The 19,716-nt window shown below is 44.7% G+C and overlaps 2 protein-coding genes across 2 annotated transcripts in view; both read right to left on the bottom strand.

The window, feature by feature from the left end:
* The window catches only part of LOC119379553 (E3 ubiquitin-protein ligase Topors), a 371,896-nt gene that overhangs the window by 109,194 nt on the left and 242,986 nt on the right, over nt 1–19,716 (bottom strand). The window lies entirely within an intron of this gene.
* The window catches only part of LOC119379550 (uncharacterized), a 133,627-nt gene that overhangs the window by 45,425 nt on the left and 68,486 nt on the right, over nt 1–19,716 (bottom strand). The window contains exon 12 of the mRNA XM_037648852.2: nt 16,283–16,472. Coding sequence (XP_037504780.1) covers nt 16,283–16,472 — 190 coding nt within the window. The remainder of the gene's footprint in view (nt 1–16,282; nt 16,473–19,716) is intronic.

Raw genomic sequence — 19,716 nt, 5'->3', positions numbered from 1 at the left:
GACTGTCTCAGGCCACAACCTTTCTAAAATATACGATGTTTGTTTTATGCCATCTGTAGAGGAAACCAGAGCTAAAGCACCAACAAACTTGCTTTACAACTGAAACTACCTCCTGCGACATATGGGGCCTATGGCAACCTTGGTAGCCTATACGGTGCCAGCAATCTGCCATGCACAACCCCCTGATTTTAGCTCTGCATAGAGAATGCCACACTCCCACAAATAGTGCATACAGAGCAATATAAAAAATTAGCACTAGTGACTCCTTATGCATAAAATCTTTTGAAGCTTACATATCTGCACTTTATTTCATGTCACAATGCAACTGATTAACTTATTTATTGCCCATATCCCTTTACTTCTAGTAATTTAGTACTATATTTTTATTTTATAAATGTGAAAACAATCCTGTTCTACATTTTATCACTAGCAAAAGCTTTGTTCACATTGGGAGTGAAAGTGATGCATGGAAAACATTGAGAATGAAAGTGATGAATGGAAAACAAGCCAGTAACTATTGCTTGACTTAAAGGAGTGGTGACACAAAAATTTGGACACAATTTGACTGTTGAATCAAACTAATGGGTGCATATAGGTGCCATCTGTACACAGGGTTCATAGCAACATTGAAGAAAAAAATTCTCAAGGGCTTGAAACTACACTTGTTGAGATCGTAGAAAAAGGAAACACCAGCTTTTACAGCATGAAGCACATCTTTCATTGCACACAAGCCAAAGCACTTTTTCACAATTAATAGCTAACTAAAGGAGTTTTCACAGTTCCTTTCTTCGCTCATATTTTGTTTACTGCAGGTTTTATGGCATTACACTGTTTCCCAAAGGTTTCAGTATTGTTTTGCTAGTTTGCTTAAACTGATTCACCTCACAATATGGATATATTGCGTGCGCACACGCACACACACACAATTTGCATTGCCAGCCTTAGAATTTTTGCAACTTCTATGAATGTACAGATGACATAATTGCCGCTAATATACTATGAAAACGCGGGAAAGAAACACTCACATGACAACACGGTCGACACTTGACAACTTACTTTGTGTCATTTTAGGGGCAATTATGTCACATAGCAAGTACTAATTAGGCCATAAACATGTTCACCTGATTGGTATATATGCACACACACTCACACATTTACAAAAGGGTCGGACACCTTGCCCTCCCCACTGCCACAAAATAATATCCTCATTAACCCTCTGATCAAAAGTAGGCTCATGCGAATATAACGTTCTAGGCTCAAAGCGAATGGCAATTAGTGTTGAATTATTTGGAAGTGAATTCTAATAGTAGCAGGATTTGAATAGTAGTAGGATGCAAATTATATGTGGAAAAATACTTTGTTGTACGTTTTAAAATTTCTCACACATGGACAATATAAGATGCTAGTAAAAAAAATGACTGAAGTGCAGAAGTGTGGCTTTGCGCTGGTACGAATATATCCTGACAAGGTGGTTTCACGGCACAGTAGCCCTGTGGTGCAGTGAAACCATCTTTAAGGCGGGTCACATATGGTAGAAACTTCGTTTTTTTTAAGTTGATGTCACAGCGAATTCGGCAACTGTAATATGTGCTTGATTATTCGCACAGAACAATCCAAAATGCAGCTGCTAAAAATTGGCTCCATGAAAGTGCATTGACAAAATTCAAGGACATTTAAGGACCTACAAAAAATTAAGGGTTTTCAAGGCGTTGAAAATGCTATTTGAAAATTCCAGGGTTTTCAAGGGTTTCAAGGACCGCTACAAACCCTGTGTACAATATCAGCCACAAATACAGCCTAAAAAGTATTTTAATTGAGTTTTGAAGTTTCTGGAAGTGCCGAATCGCAAATAGAAGCAAAAGACGATGATGTCATCCTACGGGGCCTTTTTGTAAACAACGTACGTCACGAGTTCTGGCCGGGTTACCGGAGGCGTGTACGAGACTGACAACGCTGGTTGCGACACCTGATGATGCATAGCCTAACCAGAGACCTACAAAATAACATTGCAGCAACTTACCCGCTTACTGACTCTGTGTAAAGCATTAACAGTGAGATGATTAGCAACTCACAGTATTCTCATTGCTTTATTTTTTTCAACAAGAACAGCAACGCGACGGAGAAAACAGAAAAAAAAAAAATCATTGTAGTTGGACAAAACGCCACAAGATGTCGTTAGGGCTCCGCGGCTGCTGCTACTGCTGCAGCCGTCAACGGCTCCGGTAACCAGGTATCCGCAAACGTCAGGAAGTCTACAGACAAACTAAAGCTCTCTACTGCCGGGATCGTATTGCGTCATGGACATATAACCGCTTCGGCCCTCCGACGTGCGTACGTGGGAATGGTATGCCTTGAGAACGTGGCGTTGCCCGATATAAATACTAGTCAGTAAAGCGTACATCCCGTCACTTGCATGTTACGCATAAACACTGTTACAGAGCGCCAATGTTGTGATTTCACTGCTTCCTTTGTCACTTCTCAACCTGCTACTTTACAAATGATCGTAGTGAAAATGTTTCAGCATGTCTATTGCTGCGGCTACTCCAAGCCTCCTAGAAAACGTCGCCTCAGTTGGACGACGACGACAAGAACAAAATCGCAGCTACCGGTGAGATTCCCGAAGCGAATCCAGCTTTTCTGACTGATTTTTACACTCCTCCCAGCTCTTTCATCCATCGTCACACTAGATAAGCAATGTAGTTTCACAATCGAGGAAACAAGCACGCCGAAACAAACAAACGCTCAACACAGCAGACGAAACAGCAGCGCTGACAACACGGCAGAAGCTGGTCAGTGACGTCGATGGCTCTCACGGTCACCTGACAGTATTTGTTAACGAGTAGGCCGACTACGTCACGGGGCCACCGAGTGCTCTTCGAAATCGAAACTGCCTCCAGTCGTAACATACGAGCATACAATTAAACATCCGTCGTGCGCTGGGGCAAATGAGTTTCGTTACCGCTATTAACGAGTCAGTAGCCATTGATTGAGAGCAAAAAACAGAGGTTCACAAATTTTCTGTCACCACTCCATTAATGCTTGCCTATCATATCCCTTTAAGGTGGCGGTCCCACTCCGGCGAACCCCCCTCTGCATTTTACGCATTGTTTGCAGACGCACTGTGCTCGCTGCGCTTGACAAATAAATATTAATTCTAATAATTCAGAAAGCTTATGATCTCCGCTTTCTAATGACACTTGGTGTTAATGCCTGTTCGGAAGCGTTACCTAATAGCAATGAAAATAGTGTGAGCAACAAAAGGCATTTTCGTTGTACAAGCCTCCGTTGTACTGCCAGTACGGCGAAACTGTTCAACATAACAAGACCAAATTTACCGTGCCTTTAGAAGAAGTGCTATTTAAGGTTTCTATGAAGAGATATTAGCCATAAAATAATTAGTAATTTATTTACGCTGCAATGAAAATGGGCAAAATATTAAAAGTTTTTGTGAGAATATCTTTTTTACTTTTCAAAGCAGAACAATAATATTTAGTGGCTACGTAGACTACATTACACTTATTTTCCATGTGAAGTTGCTTTGTGTTCTGATGAAAACTTGATGAATTATTATTGTGTCAATGCGGCAGTTTATGGCTGTACTTGGTCACGCATTACCGATGAAGCGACAAAACTACACAAGCTGATACTGTGAACTTCTACATAATGAAGAAGCAAGGCCCTTTCTATGATTCTATGAAGAGAAAATTCCATTATCTTTATTAGGGAACCTGCAAGACAGCAGTGAATTTACGTAATTTTCCTGCTGACCAGTCCCGTAGAAACTCGCTTTTTTTTTTCTTTTAGACGCTAACTGCCAACGAGTATTGCACATTAGTAGATGCATATTGTGTCTTTTATTTACTTGTGCTCACTAACTTGACCACTCAGTGCTTCAAACAAAATATTTTCAATGAATCATAAGTCTCACAGGCGTTTTTTGGTGGTAGCTCCATCTATGAAATGAAACATCAAGCTGCTTTATGCGAGTTCAAGCGTTCGCCAAAAGTGGCGCAATTAAACATAATAAAACGGGTAGAACAGGCATGAATTATATCTCCAGGCCTCATAGTTTGCTTCACTAGCTAAGTCTAGTCGCCGCGCGTAACAAACACTAACCGTAAAAGGAGGAGGGCTTAGTGATAAACCCTTTCCACTCGCCCCACGTCAGCAGGTGGGGCGGTCTCATCAAGCGGCAAATGGTCTCGGTATGCAGGAAGATTGCGCGTTCGTCACGCGTTCTTAGAACCAGTGTTCTCCAGCACGTCTTTAGTAATGTGCATCTCTTTGTGGTTCAGCTGCTCGTGTTTTGCGCGTTCCTTTGAGTGTTTTCGTGCCTGTGAGGTTCGAAATTGTGAAAGGAAGGACGCTGACATGCCGTGTGAATGATATGTATGTAGCGTCGCTTTAAAGGGGACACGATGGTGAACGTATGAAAGCTTGTCATTGCCGGAATTTTCAAAGTATGCCTGTCGAGCACTGTGCCGACAACTTCCACTGACCAGTAGTGGTAAGTTGTACCCAATCAGGTAATTACATCCTAGTTGCAACGATGCGACAGAAGCGAGACTTTGTTGAAGATGCAGAACGTTCTAGTCAACGTGGCAGAATATTCAATGTACGGGACCCTGGAAAAGATATATTGTGCTTTGTGAAAAGACGCACTCACTTCGGATAAGACGATCACTGTCTTTGTCACTAATGAGCGCTACGGTGTCAGGAAACAGTTCGACTGAGGAGGACTACTCTACCTAGTGATAACACTGTTGTGCACTGCTACTTTGTCGTAAAGCGGCTTGCTGCGTAGCCAGAACTACTACTAATGATCGGATAACAACTAGTTCGTAGCAAAGTACAAGGCGGACAGTGCAATGTCTGGTCAACGAAGAATAACCTGACTTAGACGCACGTGAGAGTGGCCACATGAACAAAGTAGTGCCGATACATATGCTACTGACGAACATTTTGTTCAAAAACTTTTGCGGCAACCTAAATGGAAAACTTGTCGATGGTGCCTGTAAGTCAAAATAAAGGAAAACCACAGCTTTCCACAACAAATAAGTGTATTCATGCTTTTATAGAACAAGCATAAATAAAAACTGGACTCTGTAAAAGCCTACATGACCGGTCATGTAAGCCCCCAAGGCAACCCTGTCCAGCTCTGACCCAGTGCAGCAACAATCCCTGGTCGACCGTCGTGCCCGGGCAGCGGCAAGAGCCAATGGTCTTCCGGACAAGGAGGCCCACCCCCAATAGCGACTTATTTCTACCAATAAATGTTGTATTCTCTCCCTCCCAAGGGGGGGGGGGGCGCCCAGCCCCCTCGTGTGCACGCCTACGCTGGCCGATGTACCTATACTCAGTTTGATACAATATATGCAACGCTGTGGAAGCTATACAAGAAGTTCAGTCAGCAGTATGTGTGACTACGCGCGTCTTGCGCCTGGCTTTCATCGTTGTAAACGCTCGTGCGAGACGACCACGAACGCGCCTGCACAGCGTCGCGAAAGGTTACAAATGAGAACAAAGAGACGAAAATAACAGGGTGTCTTGCCCTCCAACGCACAAACCATCTTGGTTTATTACTGTTCCCAAGAGAAAAAAAATCATGCCTCACATGGAAAAATCATTGTCTTCTTCCTCACGCAAACGCATTCATTGTCAGACGTCTCGCTGGCCTCCACCGCGTTGCACCTTATGTATGATACGGAGTATAGGAAAATACATTCGTAGAACACATGGACATGGGCTCAGAAGTTTCGCTCTTATGTATGTTTTTTATGAAGGCTCACTGGGGCCGTCCTAACTACCTATGATTTGCGCCTCCTCCCCGCCCTGCCACTAAGTACGATGCTGGGCCGAATCGGGCCGCTAATTGCCAAACTGCGTGTTCGGGCGCTTCGATTGCATCTCAAAAACGACTGTCGGCAAAAATTTAAAAGAAAACAAAGAAAATGCAGAGAGGTGCGTCAGTTTTGGCGACGGCCATCCCATAACTCTCGTTCTATGGGCGGTAGGACCGGCGAGCGGTTGTGAATTTCCTCAAGCAAACACTTCGTGGGAGCTTAGTTTAGCATAATTTAGGCAGTAGCACAAAGATGGTGAAAACACGACGGGAAACAGCGTGAAACAACTTATGAATTATCCCACGTAAAATGTTTCAGCAGAAGCATGTGTTCTAGGAGGTTCTAACTCCGGTAATTAGTGGTAGTCATGTGTTCAACTGATCATCAAGATGTACTTTATTTTGGTAACCGTTTATTGCAGTTTGAGAGGATGAAATTTCGCAGATAACTCTCGAATTATATTTTCCTGAAATCTGTCTGTCCATTTTTTCCTCCTCCAATTGTAATACGCAAAAGCAACCCCCCCCCCCCCACACACACACACAAAAGACATGCGCTCGCGCGATGCTATAGAAGTCACTGGCACGGTCGCTAAAATGAACCAAAATGATTGTTTTAGTAGCGGCCGTGCAATTCCATTGAAACGCTGCGAAGCGTTTGATTGATGTTTTGTTCAATACTATTTCACTGAGGCACATTATATTATGTGAGTGAGTGCGTTAGTGAGAGCGTAGCGCGTGCGTGTGGGTGAGAGCGTGTGTGTGTACGTGTGTGAGGGCATGCTGTTGTACGCACCAGTGTGCGTGTGTGTGCGCGTTTTTTTTTCTTTTGTTCTCAAGCGATTGTATTTAGACGCTGCGCTGTCCTTTCTCAAGGGCTGCAATAGGAAGCGAGCGTTTGTCCTTACAACCAATTCCGCAACTTCAATGTCACCTTACAGCCAGTATTGTTGAATGGTAGCTCATTGCAACGTTGCCTCTCATCTTGGTCCTTTGTCGTGCGTGATATTGCTTTCATCAGTGAGTTGTCTGCCCTCAAGACCTACAACTAAATTATTTGCGCTTACATACCATGGGGAAGCTGAGGAAGGCTCTGTCGCGAAAGCCAACAGGATTACCGGCGAAACGTCGAAAACACCTGAATGCCTTGACAATGAAAAGGTAAGCTTCGCATTCCTCAGTCTATTTCTGGCAGTAGTAGGTCATGTACTGCTTCTATGCTTGCCGTCAGGATAGTACTTTTTCTTTTATCTTTCTGTCGCAAACTTGTTCACGACATTTGGATTTCTATGATGATGGCATAAACGTCGGCTCCGCCCTTCAGAAACATTCAAAATGCTTATATTATTTTTCATCCATACTTACCAAAAGTCTTCAACACCTGTTATTTCCTTTTTACAGAGAAAAAGCACAAGCAACTTTGGCAAGCCTGAAGAGTTACAAAGCTTCTGACGAGTGTGCCATTCTGCGCCCGGAACTGAGTGATGGCGTCTGTGATGAACTTTCTGTACAGTACTGGGAAGGCCTGGGGGTGGACGAGCAGTTACCAAACCTCAGCATTACGAGTACTTCAAATGATATTTCATCGGAGTGCATGAACATATCAGGAAGAAGAATTGTCTCAGTCACTCATTTCATAAAGGCGATACAAGAACTCGGCCACCATCGTTGTACCAGTCCGCATGGAGGATTCTTTGAACTTCAGACAGAGCGCCGAGTAGGCTTTTGGTCCGAGTATACGTTCAAGTGCAATGGATGCGCCGAGAACAGAAAGGTCACCACTGACCCTGTAGCAGAGCCAACACCTCTAACGGATAAGACGGCGCTAGGAGTCAATGATGCGGCTGTGTGGGGATTTATGAGCATAGGCTCTGGCCACTCTCACCTAGAAGAGGCGATGCCCGTCATGGAAATCCCTACAATGAGCAAAGGAGCATTTCTGCGCCGAGAGGAAAGCATTGGTAAGGTAAGAGACTCATTATTTTATATTTTATATAGCTGAATGCACCGATCAAACACGCAGATACGGTGCTAGGGTTTTGGCTTATTCTCTGAGCGTTTCGACTTACCAGGTAGTATCCCGCAAGCCCAACCTTTCCTATTTACTTTTTAGGACGATCTAGTCGCAGTGGCAGTAATCCGCTTGCCCATTTCGGTAAAATATCAACAATTCAAATCCAGAGAATAACTGCGCATACATATTCCAGAAGACGGCGAACAATGCCCGGAGGTTGGGGGGATGGCCCCGCATATTTACGAAACATCAGCGTAAAAATGTTTCAGTCGTCACTTTTCAAACTTTCACTTAGGTTTCATTACGACCAGACGGCATTTTATGTGACCCTTGACTTGAGTGCTTGCGAACCTTGTCCAGAAAAATCCAGTCGTGCAGTTTCATGATGCAGGTATGAAATGCTGTCGCGGATAGTCTGCCCCACAGCTCATGAGAACAGAACGCTGTCTGCGGGTGGAGCCGGCGTCGATTCTGTCATGCTCTTTTCAGCGTTCGTTATCATGTAGAACAGAGCAGTGAAGGAACTGTCACGCAAATACGGAAGCGAGGTTTACCATTTCAATTTTCTCGAAGTTTCAATGTTTCTGAAATGTGTCATTTCTGATATTGACATCACGCAGTGTACAGCATTATCGCCTTTAGTCCGCCTACACATAATAGTGCAAACAACGCCCACAACTAGTATACTGCTTCCCAACTGTTTTTCGCTTCCTCGGTAGAACACGTTTACTTCACTTCGAGCAAGCACGTTGTCTTGCCTAGGGTTCAGGGCACTCGCTTTCAACCCGCGGGGAACCGTGGTCCCACCCGACTCCGTAAAGGAAATTTATTGCGTTCAATTTATTATTTCATTGGTGCGAGCCGCACGTAGCCGAGGAAGGTTTTTCGTAACGCAAGCTACATAGGTCAGTCATTACAAGTTTCGCTTGAACAAAAAGTGGTCTGTGACCATGTGCCAAACTGCATACTTGCGCCTGTGCCCATATTTCCGCCATGGGCATCGAGCGAACTGTGGAAAATTAGCCTAGGAGCACAACTGCTTTATCTAGACAACAATCTTGCGATGCCGCTAGCTTTAGTACTTACGCAAATGGGCAAGCTCTGACGTGTCGCGATTGAGTATATGTCAACATTGCGGCTTCATTATGCGCGCAAAGCGCTGCATTTGCGCTTCGTAGTCGCGAATAGGTTTTCATTTCATGCACTGTGCCGGTGTTATTTTCTGCCAAATTACGCACGGGTACAAAGGCACCCCTTACTGATGAATATTTTTTTATCGGAAATGACATCCTAATGCAACTGTTATAGTGCCCGAAAAAATGTGCCACTCAGAGGTGAATGTCGCCATAAAAAGTAACTTGAAATGTTGCTGAAAGCTCCCACGTCTTCATATGTTTCTTTTCAGATGTGGAAGGGGACCCTCATAAAAGAGATGACTGAGGCCGGCGAAGAAGAAAAAATGCTGGCAGAGGCTGCAGGAGATTTCTGCGAGGATGGCACCACCCCATGGATCACCGTAGTTGTGGACGGCGGCTGGTCCCATAGGAGTCATGGCCACAGGTACTCTGCCAACTCGGGTGTGGCTGTCATCGTAGGAAAACGCACACAAAAGCTGCTCTACTTGGGTGTGAGGAACAAGCTGTGTAGCACTTGCGAGTACTATGCCAAGAAAGGCGAGAGAAAAGAGCACTCATGCTACAGAAACTGGGATCAAAGCTCTGGCGCCATGGAGGCCGACATTCTTGTTGAAGGATTCCAAAGGAGCACTGAAATGCATGGCGTGCAGTATCGCACTTTCATAGGTGATGGAGACTCCTCGGTGTATTACCAACTTCTGACAAGGGTAGACTACGGTCGATTCATAAAGAAAAACGAGTGCGCCAATCATGTAGTCAAGTGCTACACATCTCGGCTTTACAGCATCGCTAAAGAAAGCAAAGGCACTCGCTCGCTACTGTCGGGTCCCAGAATCAAGCGAATCAAGAATGGTGCACGAAAGGCTGTGAGCCACTACGCCAAAATTCTGCGCGATTTTGAAGGCAGCGAGCAAGACCTCAACAAAGAAAAGGCAAGGCTTATTCATGAGCTAGCTTCAGACATCAGGAATGGACCGCTTCATGTGTTTGGAAGTCACGATGGTTGTAAAAGCTACTTTTGTAATGGAAGCAAAGGAGACAACCTGTACGACGGACTTCCTAAAATACAACAAGTGAAGCTTATGTCTGCAGCCAACATCATCGCAGACAAAGCCGACCGTCTAATAACAGATGACACCAGCAATCTCGCTGAAGCCATAATGTCTCTCGTGGCCAAGTTTGCAGGAGGAAAGCAGATCAATCGTTGCCAGAGGGGTTCTTAAGAGCATCGCTGTCAAGGTGCAGGTCTTCATTTTCAACTGGGACCCGAGTGGCACGCTAAAGCTAGCGAGGGTGTCACTTGCGCAAGTGGAGCCCCGATCCTGAAGAAATACATGCAGAAGAGACTAAATATGAAAAGGCAGGCGATATCGCGCAAAAGGCGGCTGCTTCAGGAGTCGGGCTGTCGTGAGCGCACTTACAGTAATCAAGCACTAAGCGATTCGGCACCGCACTATGGGCCAAAATGTCAAAAGCCAGATATGTCAGCTGCCTTACTTTCTGCAAACTCAGAAAAGCAGCTGCTCGATCTACAAGTGGATGAAAACCGGTACGCAAGGATCGAAGAAGAAACGCGTGGCCAGGCTAGCAATCATGAATGGCACGAACAAAGAAGGCTTCGCCTCACCGCGTCTGATTTTCAAGCTGTTTGCACAAGGAAGGACAGCACACCTTGTGATGCGCTAGTGAGGAGGCTCCTTCATCCTAAAGGCTTCGCAACAGCCGCCACAGAGCATGGGAAGCAACACGAAAGTGTTGCACTTCAACTGTATGCTTCAGAGAAAGGGACGGTTGTGCAGCCTTGCGGTCTTTTCGTTGACTTGGAACACGGGTTTCTGGCAGCTTCCCCGGACGGACTGGTTGGCACAGACCGCATTGTGGAAGTAAAATGTCCCTTCAGGTACAAGGAAGATGAACCAATGGAAGCAGCACGAAAGTTTTTGACGAAGAAGCAAAAAGACGGCGCTCCTGTCCTTTCAAGATCGCACAGGTATTTTTATCAAGTGCAGGGCCAGCTGCATATCACCAGACGGATCATGTGCGACTTTGTAGTGTACACCACGAAAGGAATACACGTGCAAGAAATACACAGGGATGATGCTTTTTGGAAAACAAAAATGGAACCATTTCTTCTTCGCTTCTACAAAGACTGCGTCCTTCCAGAAATAGTCGACTCGAGACTTGCACGATCCATGGACGTCCGCCGTCCAGAATGGAACAGACTTGCAATTGAGGCTAAAGAAAAAACAAAGAATGACGCGGCATCAAAGGCGAAAAAATCCAGGAAAGAGAAGGAATAAACAGGCACGTAACCATGCATGCTTGCGGTGGTATAAAGCGGAACGCAAGCCACAATATTCCCTTCACGCCTTTATTTAGTGCCCAATATCCGCCACGCTGATGAGAAAGAAATGACAAGTTTGCTACAAGAAACAGCCGTTTCCATGTGCCGTACTGTAGGGCCCCTCCAACAACTGAGCTAGTGTTTGGATGCCGACATTACTTCCATACAGACACGTTTTGAAGAGTAAGTGCACTTACACATTTTATTATTCCATGTTATCCAATGGAACAAGTTCGCATATGTCTTACGAATGCTACTGTTCGTTGCGGTGCCAGGAGGACTGTTGATGTGTGCCTTATGAATCACGCTTGTCAGTGCAGTGCAAGTAGGATGCTTCGCGTGTCTTCCAAATAATGCTCTTGAATGCCATGAAAGGGAGAGTCTTCACGTATTCCTTAGAAACTACGCTGCTCAATTGAAAGCAACAAGTACAACTTCTGGAACTGAATGAACACTGCATTCCATATTTACGTTGAAACGTCGCATTGCATTCATGTGGGTGTTTGTAGTGTTCGCGTGCGCGTGTCAGCGAGCGCCTTTATGTTGCAGTGTTTGTCATTATCTTGCCCTCAGGCTACACCATCTATATATATATATATATATATATATATATATATATATATATATGTGTGTGTGTGTGTGTGTGTGTGTGTGTGTGTGTGTGTGTGTGTGTACCATTTATTTGCTCGATGTGTCCGTCAAAGCAAGAGCTTTTCCATTTTTCAACAAAGGCTTTGATAAGATAACGCCCGCACGAAAACATCGGCGAAATGAATAAAGTAATCTTGAAGTGCTTCTCATACTGCTATATGGCTTGCGTTTTTCATAGTCTCATTCACTGCTTTCCATCAAACCGTAACAATGGCAAGCCAAAAAAAAAAAAGGATGCCGCCAAACATGAATTCAGTATCAGCCCATCGTCCGTGTACACGTGGCTGTGACGTCCAAATATCAGTACGAAAAAGAATGATTGAAAGGGAGGGGGCATGCATGGAGCGAGTGACATTTAGGACAGGATCATGCAGCCTTTTTGCTTTTCCGCGCCCTAGCTTTCGCGCTTACGTCTACATTACATTCGGCTGTTTAGGGAAGTGTTGTTTCGTTTTTTTTTCGCGAATTACTGGTGCCCGTAACAAGTTTTCGAATGCCTGGCAAGGCTATCCTTCAAAACAAAAAAAAAAGTCCGCCAACTGTCAATTGTCTTTGGTCGTGTCCTTCAAACGACGCCAACCCTCGGCCGATTGTGGGTGAAAGACGCCGTCCGCGTTTATGCTCCTTGCTTTTCATCGGTCGATTCCCGCTGCCTCGCGCGGCACGCAGGAGACGCGCGAGGCGTCACTAACCGTACTTCAGTGTTGGCAGTAACGCCGTTACCGGTAACGTGTTACCTTTTTGGTAACCTAGATAACGTACTGTTTACAATTTCGTATCTGTAACGCCACTATAGGGAACTAGAAAACTATAGTCGCCACATCAAAAAGAAGGTTAGCGGCCATGCCAGTGCCACGACCTTGTTTTTATCCAGCGGCCGTGCCAGTGCATTCATACGCTTCGAAGCGTTTGGTTCATGTTATGTTCAATCGTTATTCCATGGACGTAATTGAGAGAGACAAGATCGTTTGTGTATTTGCGAAAACACTTGAGCGAAACGACGCTGGTTTCAGTTTGCCAGCTGTCACTGGGGCACTTATCGTCATGTCGTTGAAACGACGCCAACAGTTGGCCCCGATTGTAGGTGAAAGACGCCGTCCGCGTTTGTGCTCCTTGCTTTTTGTCGGCCGATTTCCGTCACCTAGCGCGACATATAACATATAAAACGCGCGAGGAGACGCTGACCATACTTGCGCGCGCAATTTTCTCGCTTTCTGCAAACGTGGATGAGTGGCGTCGTCTGTTGTCGTTTTTCGAACTATTGGCAAGATGGTGGTAGTGGAACCGCCACCTTAAAGGGGTCCCACAAGACTTTCATGAAGGGTGCAGAACATGCCTGGTACTAAAGGGCCCCTAATCCCCCCTATCCAACATTATTTTAAACATTTCAGGTAAACACACGCATTGCATTCAGAATGCCATCTCGATCAGCTATGCCAAATGCCACAGCGTTATGTGCTGTGGGAGTGCTGGAAAAAAAAACATTCCCTTGCGCCTCTCAGGGCTTTTCCAGTGTCCCCTAGCTCATCGTGACATCAACTGTGTGCACCTGGTGATTTCACCAGGGGAAACGTTTTTCGAACTATTGGCAAGATGGTGGTAGTGGAACCGCCACCTTAAAGGGGTCCCACAAGACTTTCATGAAGGGTGCAGAACATGCCTGGTACTAAAGGGCCCCTAATACCCCCTTTCCAACATTATTTTAAACATTTCAGGTAAACACACGCATTGCATTCAGAATGCCATCTCGATCAGCTATGCCAAATGCCACAGCGTTATGTGCTGTGGGAGTGCTGGAAAAAAAAACATTCCCTTGCGCCTCTCAGGGCTTTTCCAGTGTCCCCTAGCTCATCGTGACATCAACTGTGTGCACCTGGTGATTTCACCAGGGGAAACGCTGTCAACTCGTTGAACAAAAACCTATGACTTCCAGCTCGTCTGCTAGCGCATCTCCATGCAGTCAGTTACACGCCTGCTCTCATGCTGCTTGCTTGTTAAGCACACAAGTGTTGCATATTTTGGTTTGTGATTCAAAGTGCCACATCACTTGCATTTCAAGTACAGTTATTCTCAAATGTATTCACACTTGGCGGTCTGATTGAGGAGACACACTACACGTGCATGCAAGTGGCACAGCAACATGCTGCACGCTGTTTGCAATTCACAGGCCGACGGCAGTATTGCTCACGAATGGCAACATTTCCCTGCCTGACAGAGGATGAAGCCGGGACCCATTTTTTATGGCAGTTGCACAATGGCATGGCAAGTCCTAAGAACAGTACCAAGTTGAAGTAATTTAAATGAAGGCAGTGGCACAAAGGCCGGATAGGAAAGAGAAGGAAGGGTTGTGTCTCTCCGCTTGTTTAATGCATTGGAGAGCACCACCTTCCACTAAGGAAGACAAACTACAGCCCAAAATGAAATTTTCTTCTCGAAAGCAGATTGCTCATTCACGCCACTGAGTATTTACTCAAGCTGATACCATGATACCAGACAGCAGTGCAAGTCCAACCACATGTAATATTGTACCAGTCATTGCATCACTGCTTCGTATTGTGTGCAAAATTGCACTTGAAAGAAGCCCTGCAACACTTCTTGAATAGAGTCAGAAAATGCTGCCAATTTGTACTCAAGGCTCCCGTGAACATGCGAGCCAAATATTGCATTGAATGCAGCAACGAATTTACAATTTCATGTCCAAGACAGCCAAAAATTGCTTGATCTCCTTTCAGCAAACTATGCTGCAGGCAGGACTGACTTGTAGCAGGCAGAGCTGATACGGGCATCCACTGATTTCATGATTGCAAAAACATCGTCAGTAATACTCCTATTGTTTGTCTAGAGTTTAATAAATAAAAAAATGTGCCTCTACTTTAAAAAATATAAAAAACTACCTCATTTTTGCCTCCTGGTCTCAATGAGGGGTATGCACTGAGTCTTGATCCGCAAGGTGGCAACACCATCGGCGCGCCATTTTGAAGGTCCGTTCGTACTCGCAGTCTGTGCTGTTTGTGCGTCGGCGTGCAAAAGTGTTCCAGAGGTCTCTAGTCATCCAAGTCACCATACAGATCTTGGAAACAGCGCATGCAGCGAGTTTCTCGCGCGTGCGGCGAGAGCGCGGACCTTAAAAATGGCGACCCCAACGCTAGCGCTCCTCGCGGATGACGTCAAGTGCATACCACCTATAGAAGATCATCTGCTGAATGTTTCATTTCCTCCTATCTGTGAGGTGGCACCCAGTGCACTACATGCGTGCTCTTTCAAGAACTACGTGTTTGAATTGATTAACTGTGTCATATTAAGCCCGCCACAACACAACTTTTTAATCATCACCTCAAAAACCACCAGTATGCTTGCCAGCTCTCTGCTATGTGCCTTATGAGCTACATGCCTTGACAGACATCGCTTGGTATATTTAGCTTATTAAAAGCCCTTCAAAATATGCAATCTGGATATGGCTACTATCCATCAGTCAAGCTCACACAAGACAAAGCTAGGGTGCACCAGGTACGCTTGTAGCTCAGCCGTTGTGCATCGCTTTTTCTGCTGCATTGTGTATAATGTAATGTCACAGTAGTACATTATAGTTGTGCTGGTACCATAGCCTCCATGGGGTGCTGCCACTTGCTGGCCCGAGGCTCGTTTGAACCAAAAGTGGGAACCAACACGTTCAAAAAAAAAGAAGAGAAATGCTCAAAGCCATGATGCACTGTGACTTAATTTCTTGCCCCTTTGTCATTCCCCCTTGTGTCACTTCCAGGCATTCAACAGGATGAAAAGGTGACAGGAGTCTGCAATGACCATATTGATGGATTCGAAAAATTTGTGGCACGAGATTCGTGAGGTGATAAAATCCAATAGCGAAGGCATTGTACGATTACTTAGAAAGTGTTGCGAGGTTCCTTAAAAAAAATTAGTGCAGTAGCACACTCTTTGGATAACGACTTCTGCTGTGTACCCAAAGTTTCTGACTAGGCATAAACATGGGTGCCATTTTTTGCATGCATTACACCAGTGGTTCATTTGCCTCAAAGGGTAGTAAATTTAAAATAAACTGGTCCCTTTAAGATATCACTCAACACATTAAGCCCCGCAATACTCTGGGACCTATTAGCCACAAAAATGGTTTGATTTCCCCGTAAGCTTGCAAGCCTTAAAAACCTCCTAGAGAACATGTATCTGTATTGCCTCTTGCGGTGCACACAATGAGCCCAACACAGGCTTCACACACAATATCGAGCACACAGTTATTCACCCTTATTTTGCCTCATTGCTTAGGCACAAATGTAGCTCACCTTTGTAGCGGAACTTCCTTTCCCGCTCAAGGCCTGTGGTGACGCGCTTCTGTTCCAATTCACATATCTTTTGCCAAACAGCAACAGCTTTCCTCTTGAATTTATCTTCCTGAATGTAGGCAGAGTTGTCATCATCGCAATTCAAGTCCACCTCTTCTTCACGTAACTTCTTTATAGCCCTATGCAATTTCTGTAGAGAGAAATGCAGTTACAATTGCAGGCTTGGCATGCAGATAGCAAGATACTTTGACAGGCAGCACCAAGTTTTCTCAACAAAAATACAGTAAATAACAGCATGCATTAACACATTTTTCCAGTCTCACAGGCATGTCTGGTGACAGTATCGATCAAGAATGTTTGCACCCACTACAGAGAATGCTTTTCTGAAAACTACTGCACTAGTAGCGTAACAATGAAGTGCACTAATTGAATGCCAGTGACAAAAGGGTTGCTGTCTGTTTTTCAGCAAGGCTCTAAACAGCATACATTTGGTCTCCTTCTAATCCATGTACTTTTAAAACCTGGTGCATGTTAGCTAAGAGTCAGTGTCCACATGTGCACACACTTATATGCGTGTAGGGCGTCTCCCGATAAGGACACACAGAGGCTCCCTATTATTTCTTAACTTCAATGAAATGTTTACATGATATTGCAAAATCTCGCCATGCATCGAAACCTAAATTTGTTTTTCAGCATACATCATAGTTTGAGCGTGAAAAAAAAATTAAGGGACAGGGTGGAAAATGCAGCAACACGATATTCCAACTCTGGGAGAATCAAAAATGCATAAATGACTTTTTCTACACTTCGTATTGCTTACGCTTACAATAAAGAACTTAGTTATTGAAGATAAGTAAGCTTAGTTGTTTGAGCAAGTTTTCAACAGGAACAAAAAAAAGGCTTTTGAGGAAGAAGATATGGGCTTTATATGGCAATATTTTTATGTGTAGTGTTTCCTTTAATGCTTTTTCCTGCATATAACTTGTCGTATGATACACTTGCAGGAAAGTTTTGTCTAACCTCTTTGATGAGGCAATATTTATTTTACTCAGTATTAAAAAAATTATCCACAAAGGTAATTTTATAGGATAAGAGATGCACTGGACTTTAATCAAGCTAGAGAACATGCTGGCTACAGGAAAGGATGCTCTACAATGGATCATAACCACGCGATCGATCAGGTAATTGCGAAATCTGCTGAGTAGCACAAACCCATTTATATGGCTTGCATAGACTAGGAAAAGGCAATAATAATAATATCTGGGGTTTAACATCCCAAAACCACGATATGATTATGAGAGACGCCGTAGTGGAGGGCTCCGGAAATTTGGACCACCTGGGGTTCTTTAACGTGCACCTAAATCTAAGTACACGGGCCTCAAACATTTTCGCCTCCATCGAAAATGCAGCCGCCGCGGCCGGGATTCGATCCCGCGACCTTCGGGTCAGCAGCCGAGCGCCATAACCACTAGACCACCGTGGCGGGGCTAGACTAGGAAAAGGCACTCAACTCTGCCGAGACACCAGCAGTTTTGGAGGCACCGTGTTACCAAGGGGTACTTGAGACATGTGAATACCATAGCCAACATCTACAAAAATTCCTCAGCTAACCTGCTTCTTCACAAGGAAAGCAAAAATATTACAATCAGGAAAGGGGTCAGGAGAGGAGATCTAATCTCTCTCATCTTGTTTATTGCGTGCTTAGAAGAAGTATCCAAATGACTAAATTAAGAAAAAATAGGAATAAAGATTAACAGAAAATATCTCAACAAATTGCAGTTTGCAGATGACATCGTGCTGCTCAGCAACGATGGCGACAAAGTGCAAAAAATTATTGAAGACTCTAAACCGAGAAAGCTTTAAAGTGGGGCTAAGACATCTTTAAAGGGGTCCTGAACCATCCCTCAGGCTTGGTGAAAAAACGCATTCTGCAAACAGCAAACACTGCTAGGAACAGCTCAGCCAAATTTTGTAGTTGTGCGTGGCACGTAGAGTTTACAAGCACAGTGCAAAGTTGCCACTTTCTGTAGCGCTCGTCCTCACTCTCTTCAAAGCTGCCGGGGCTGCTCCATTTTGTCATTTAGCAGATTGCTGCAATTGGCCAATAGCTGACATAGATAAAGAGCGGAGTTTGGTTAAGATGTGCCTCTTGCTATTATCACAGCAGTGACGTAGCCAGGGGGAGGGGAGGTTCGGGGGTTCAAACCTCCCCCCTGAAATTTTTCAATTTTGCATGTGTACATACACAAGCACATACATAAAGTATGGTTGAACCCGCCCCCCTCCCGAAAAAAATTTGTCAACGTTACTGTATTACAGTGTATAATAGTTGTTGTAGTTGAATAAACAGGCACAAGCAAGCAAAAGTTTCGTTTTAAATTTTGATGTGATACACTTCCGGGAGAAGACAACTGTCATCTGCTGAACTCAGCCTGCATGCATATATTCGAGCTAATCTTTCGCCGCGCTGCCTTTTCGGCGTCGCAGCCTTTGTGCCTTGTTTGTTTAGATTATTTATTGAACGTCATTAAGTGGCCTCAAACCTTATGAAGCTTGAGTGCAGTGCCAATTTTCAACGCTGCGAACTTTGTGTGGATTAGACACATGCTGTTTCAAACACTTAGTGCCTCAGTTGGTCACTCACTCTGTACTGAGCCTGCTACTACAGTAGTACTGACCAATGCATACAGTTGTTTAAAAACTTACCAGTATGCTTGCTATTGCATGCCTCGTCTCTTTTAAGGGCCTATTTATCCTCAAGCCACCCTACCGCACCTCACAGGGCCAGTGGCTTTCCGCTTATCTCTCGCTGCCTACTCACTGCCACCCATCTCTCATCAACCAACAAGAAAAAGGCGGAAGGTCACCCACCACCCTGTGCAGGGCAGCAGGGCGGCTTGAGAATAAATAGGCCCTAAGCACCTCGCAAGCAAGACGCCTTGCCAGACATCGCTTAGTGTTTCGCTAATCAAATTTGCTTGACAATGCACTTTCTGAATTTCGCTACTATCCCTCAGTCAAGCTGATGCAGGAGGACAATGCCAGTGCCTTGCATCAGGTACTCACAGACCTTGGCCAGAATTCCACAAAATCAAGCATTTTTGTGCTACATAGTTACTGTGGCCGCCACAAGTCGTCACCGCGCTCCACAGTGTGCTTAAATTACCCAGCACCAACACTAGCGCGTTCAGGAATCACGTTTGAAGTGAGCGAACACGCTTAAAGAAAGAGAGCATGAGAAAATGCTCAAGTTCATGATGTGCGCTAACATAGCTTTTTGCCTTTTTGTTACCCCATCCCACCCGTGTAGCTTTCAGCACACTCATTGGGATTCGAAATGGATTTGAAAAGCTTTTGCAGGAATCGATTCGTGAGGCAATAAACTCCTTTCAATAAGCAGTAAGATAGCACATCATTTTACTGCAGTTGACACC

The sequence above is a fragment of the Rhipicephalus sanguineus genome, chromosome 1 (assembly GCF_013339695.2).
Source record: "Rhipicephalus sanguineus isolate Rsan-2018 chromosome 1, BIME_Rsan_1.4, whole genome shotgun sequence".
NCBI classification, from domain to species: Eukaryota; Metazoa; Arthropoda; class Arachnida; order Ixodida; family Ixodidae; genus Rhipicephalus; species Rhipicephalus sanguineus.
Note: the sequence above shows the minus strand (reverse complement) of the source record. Positions and strands in the feature narration are given on the sequence as shown.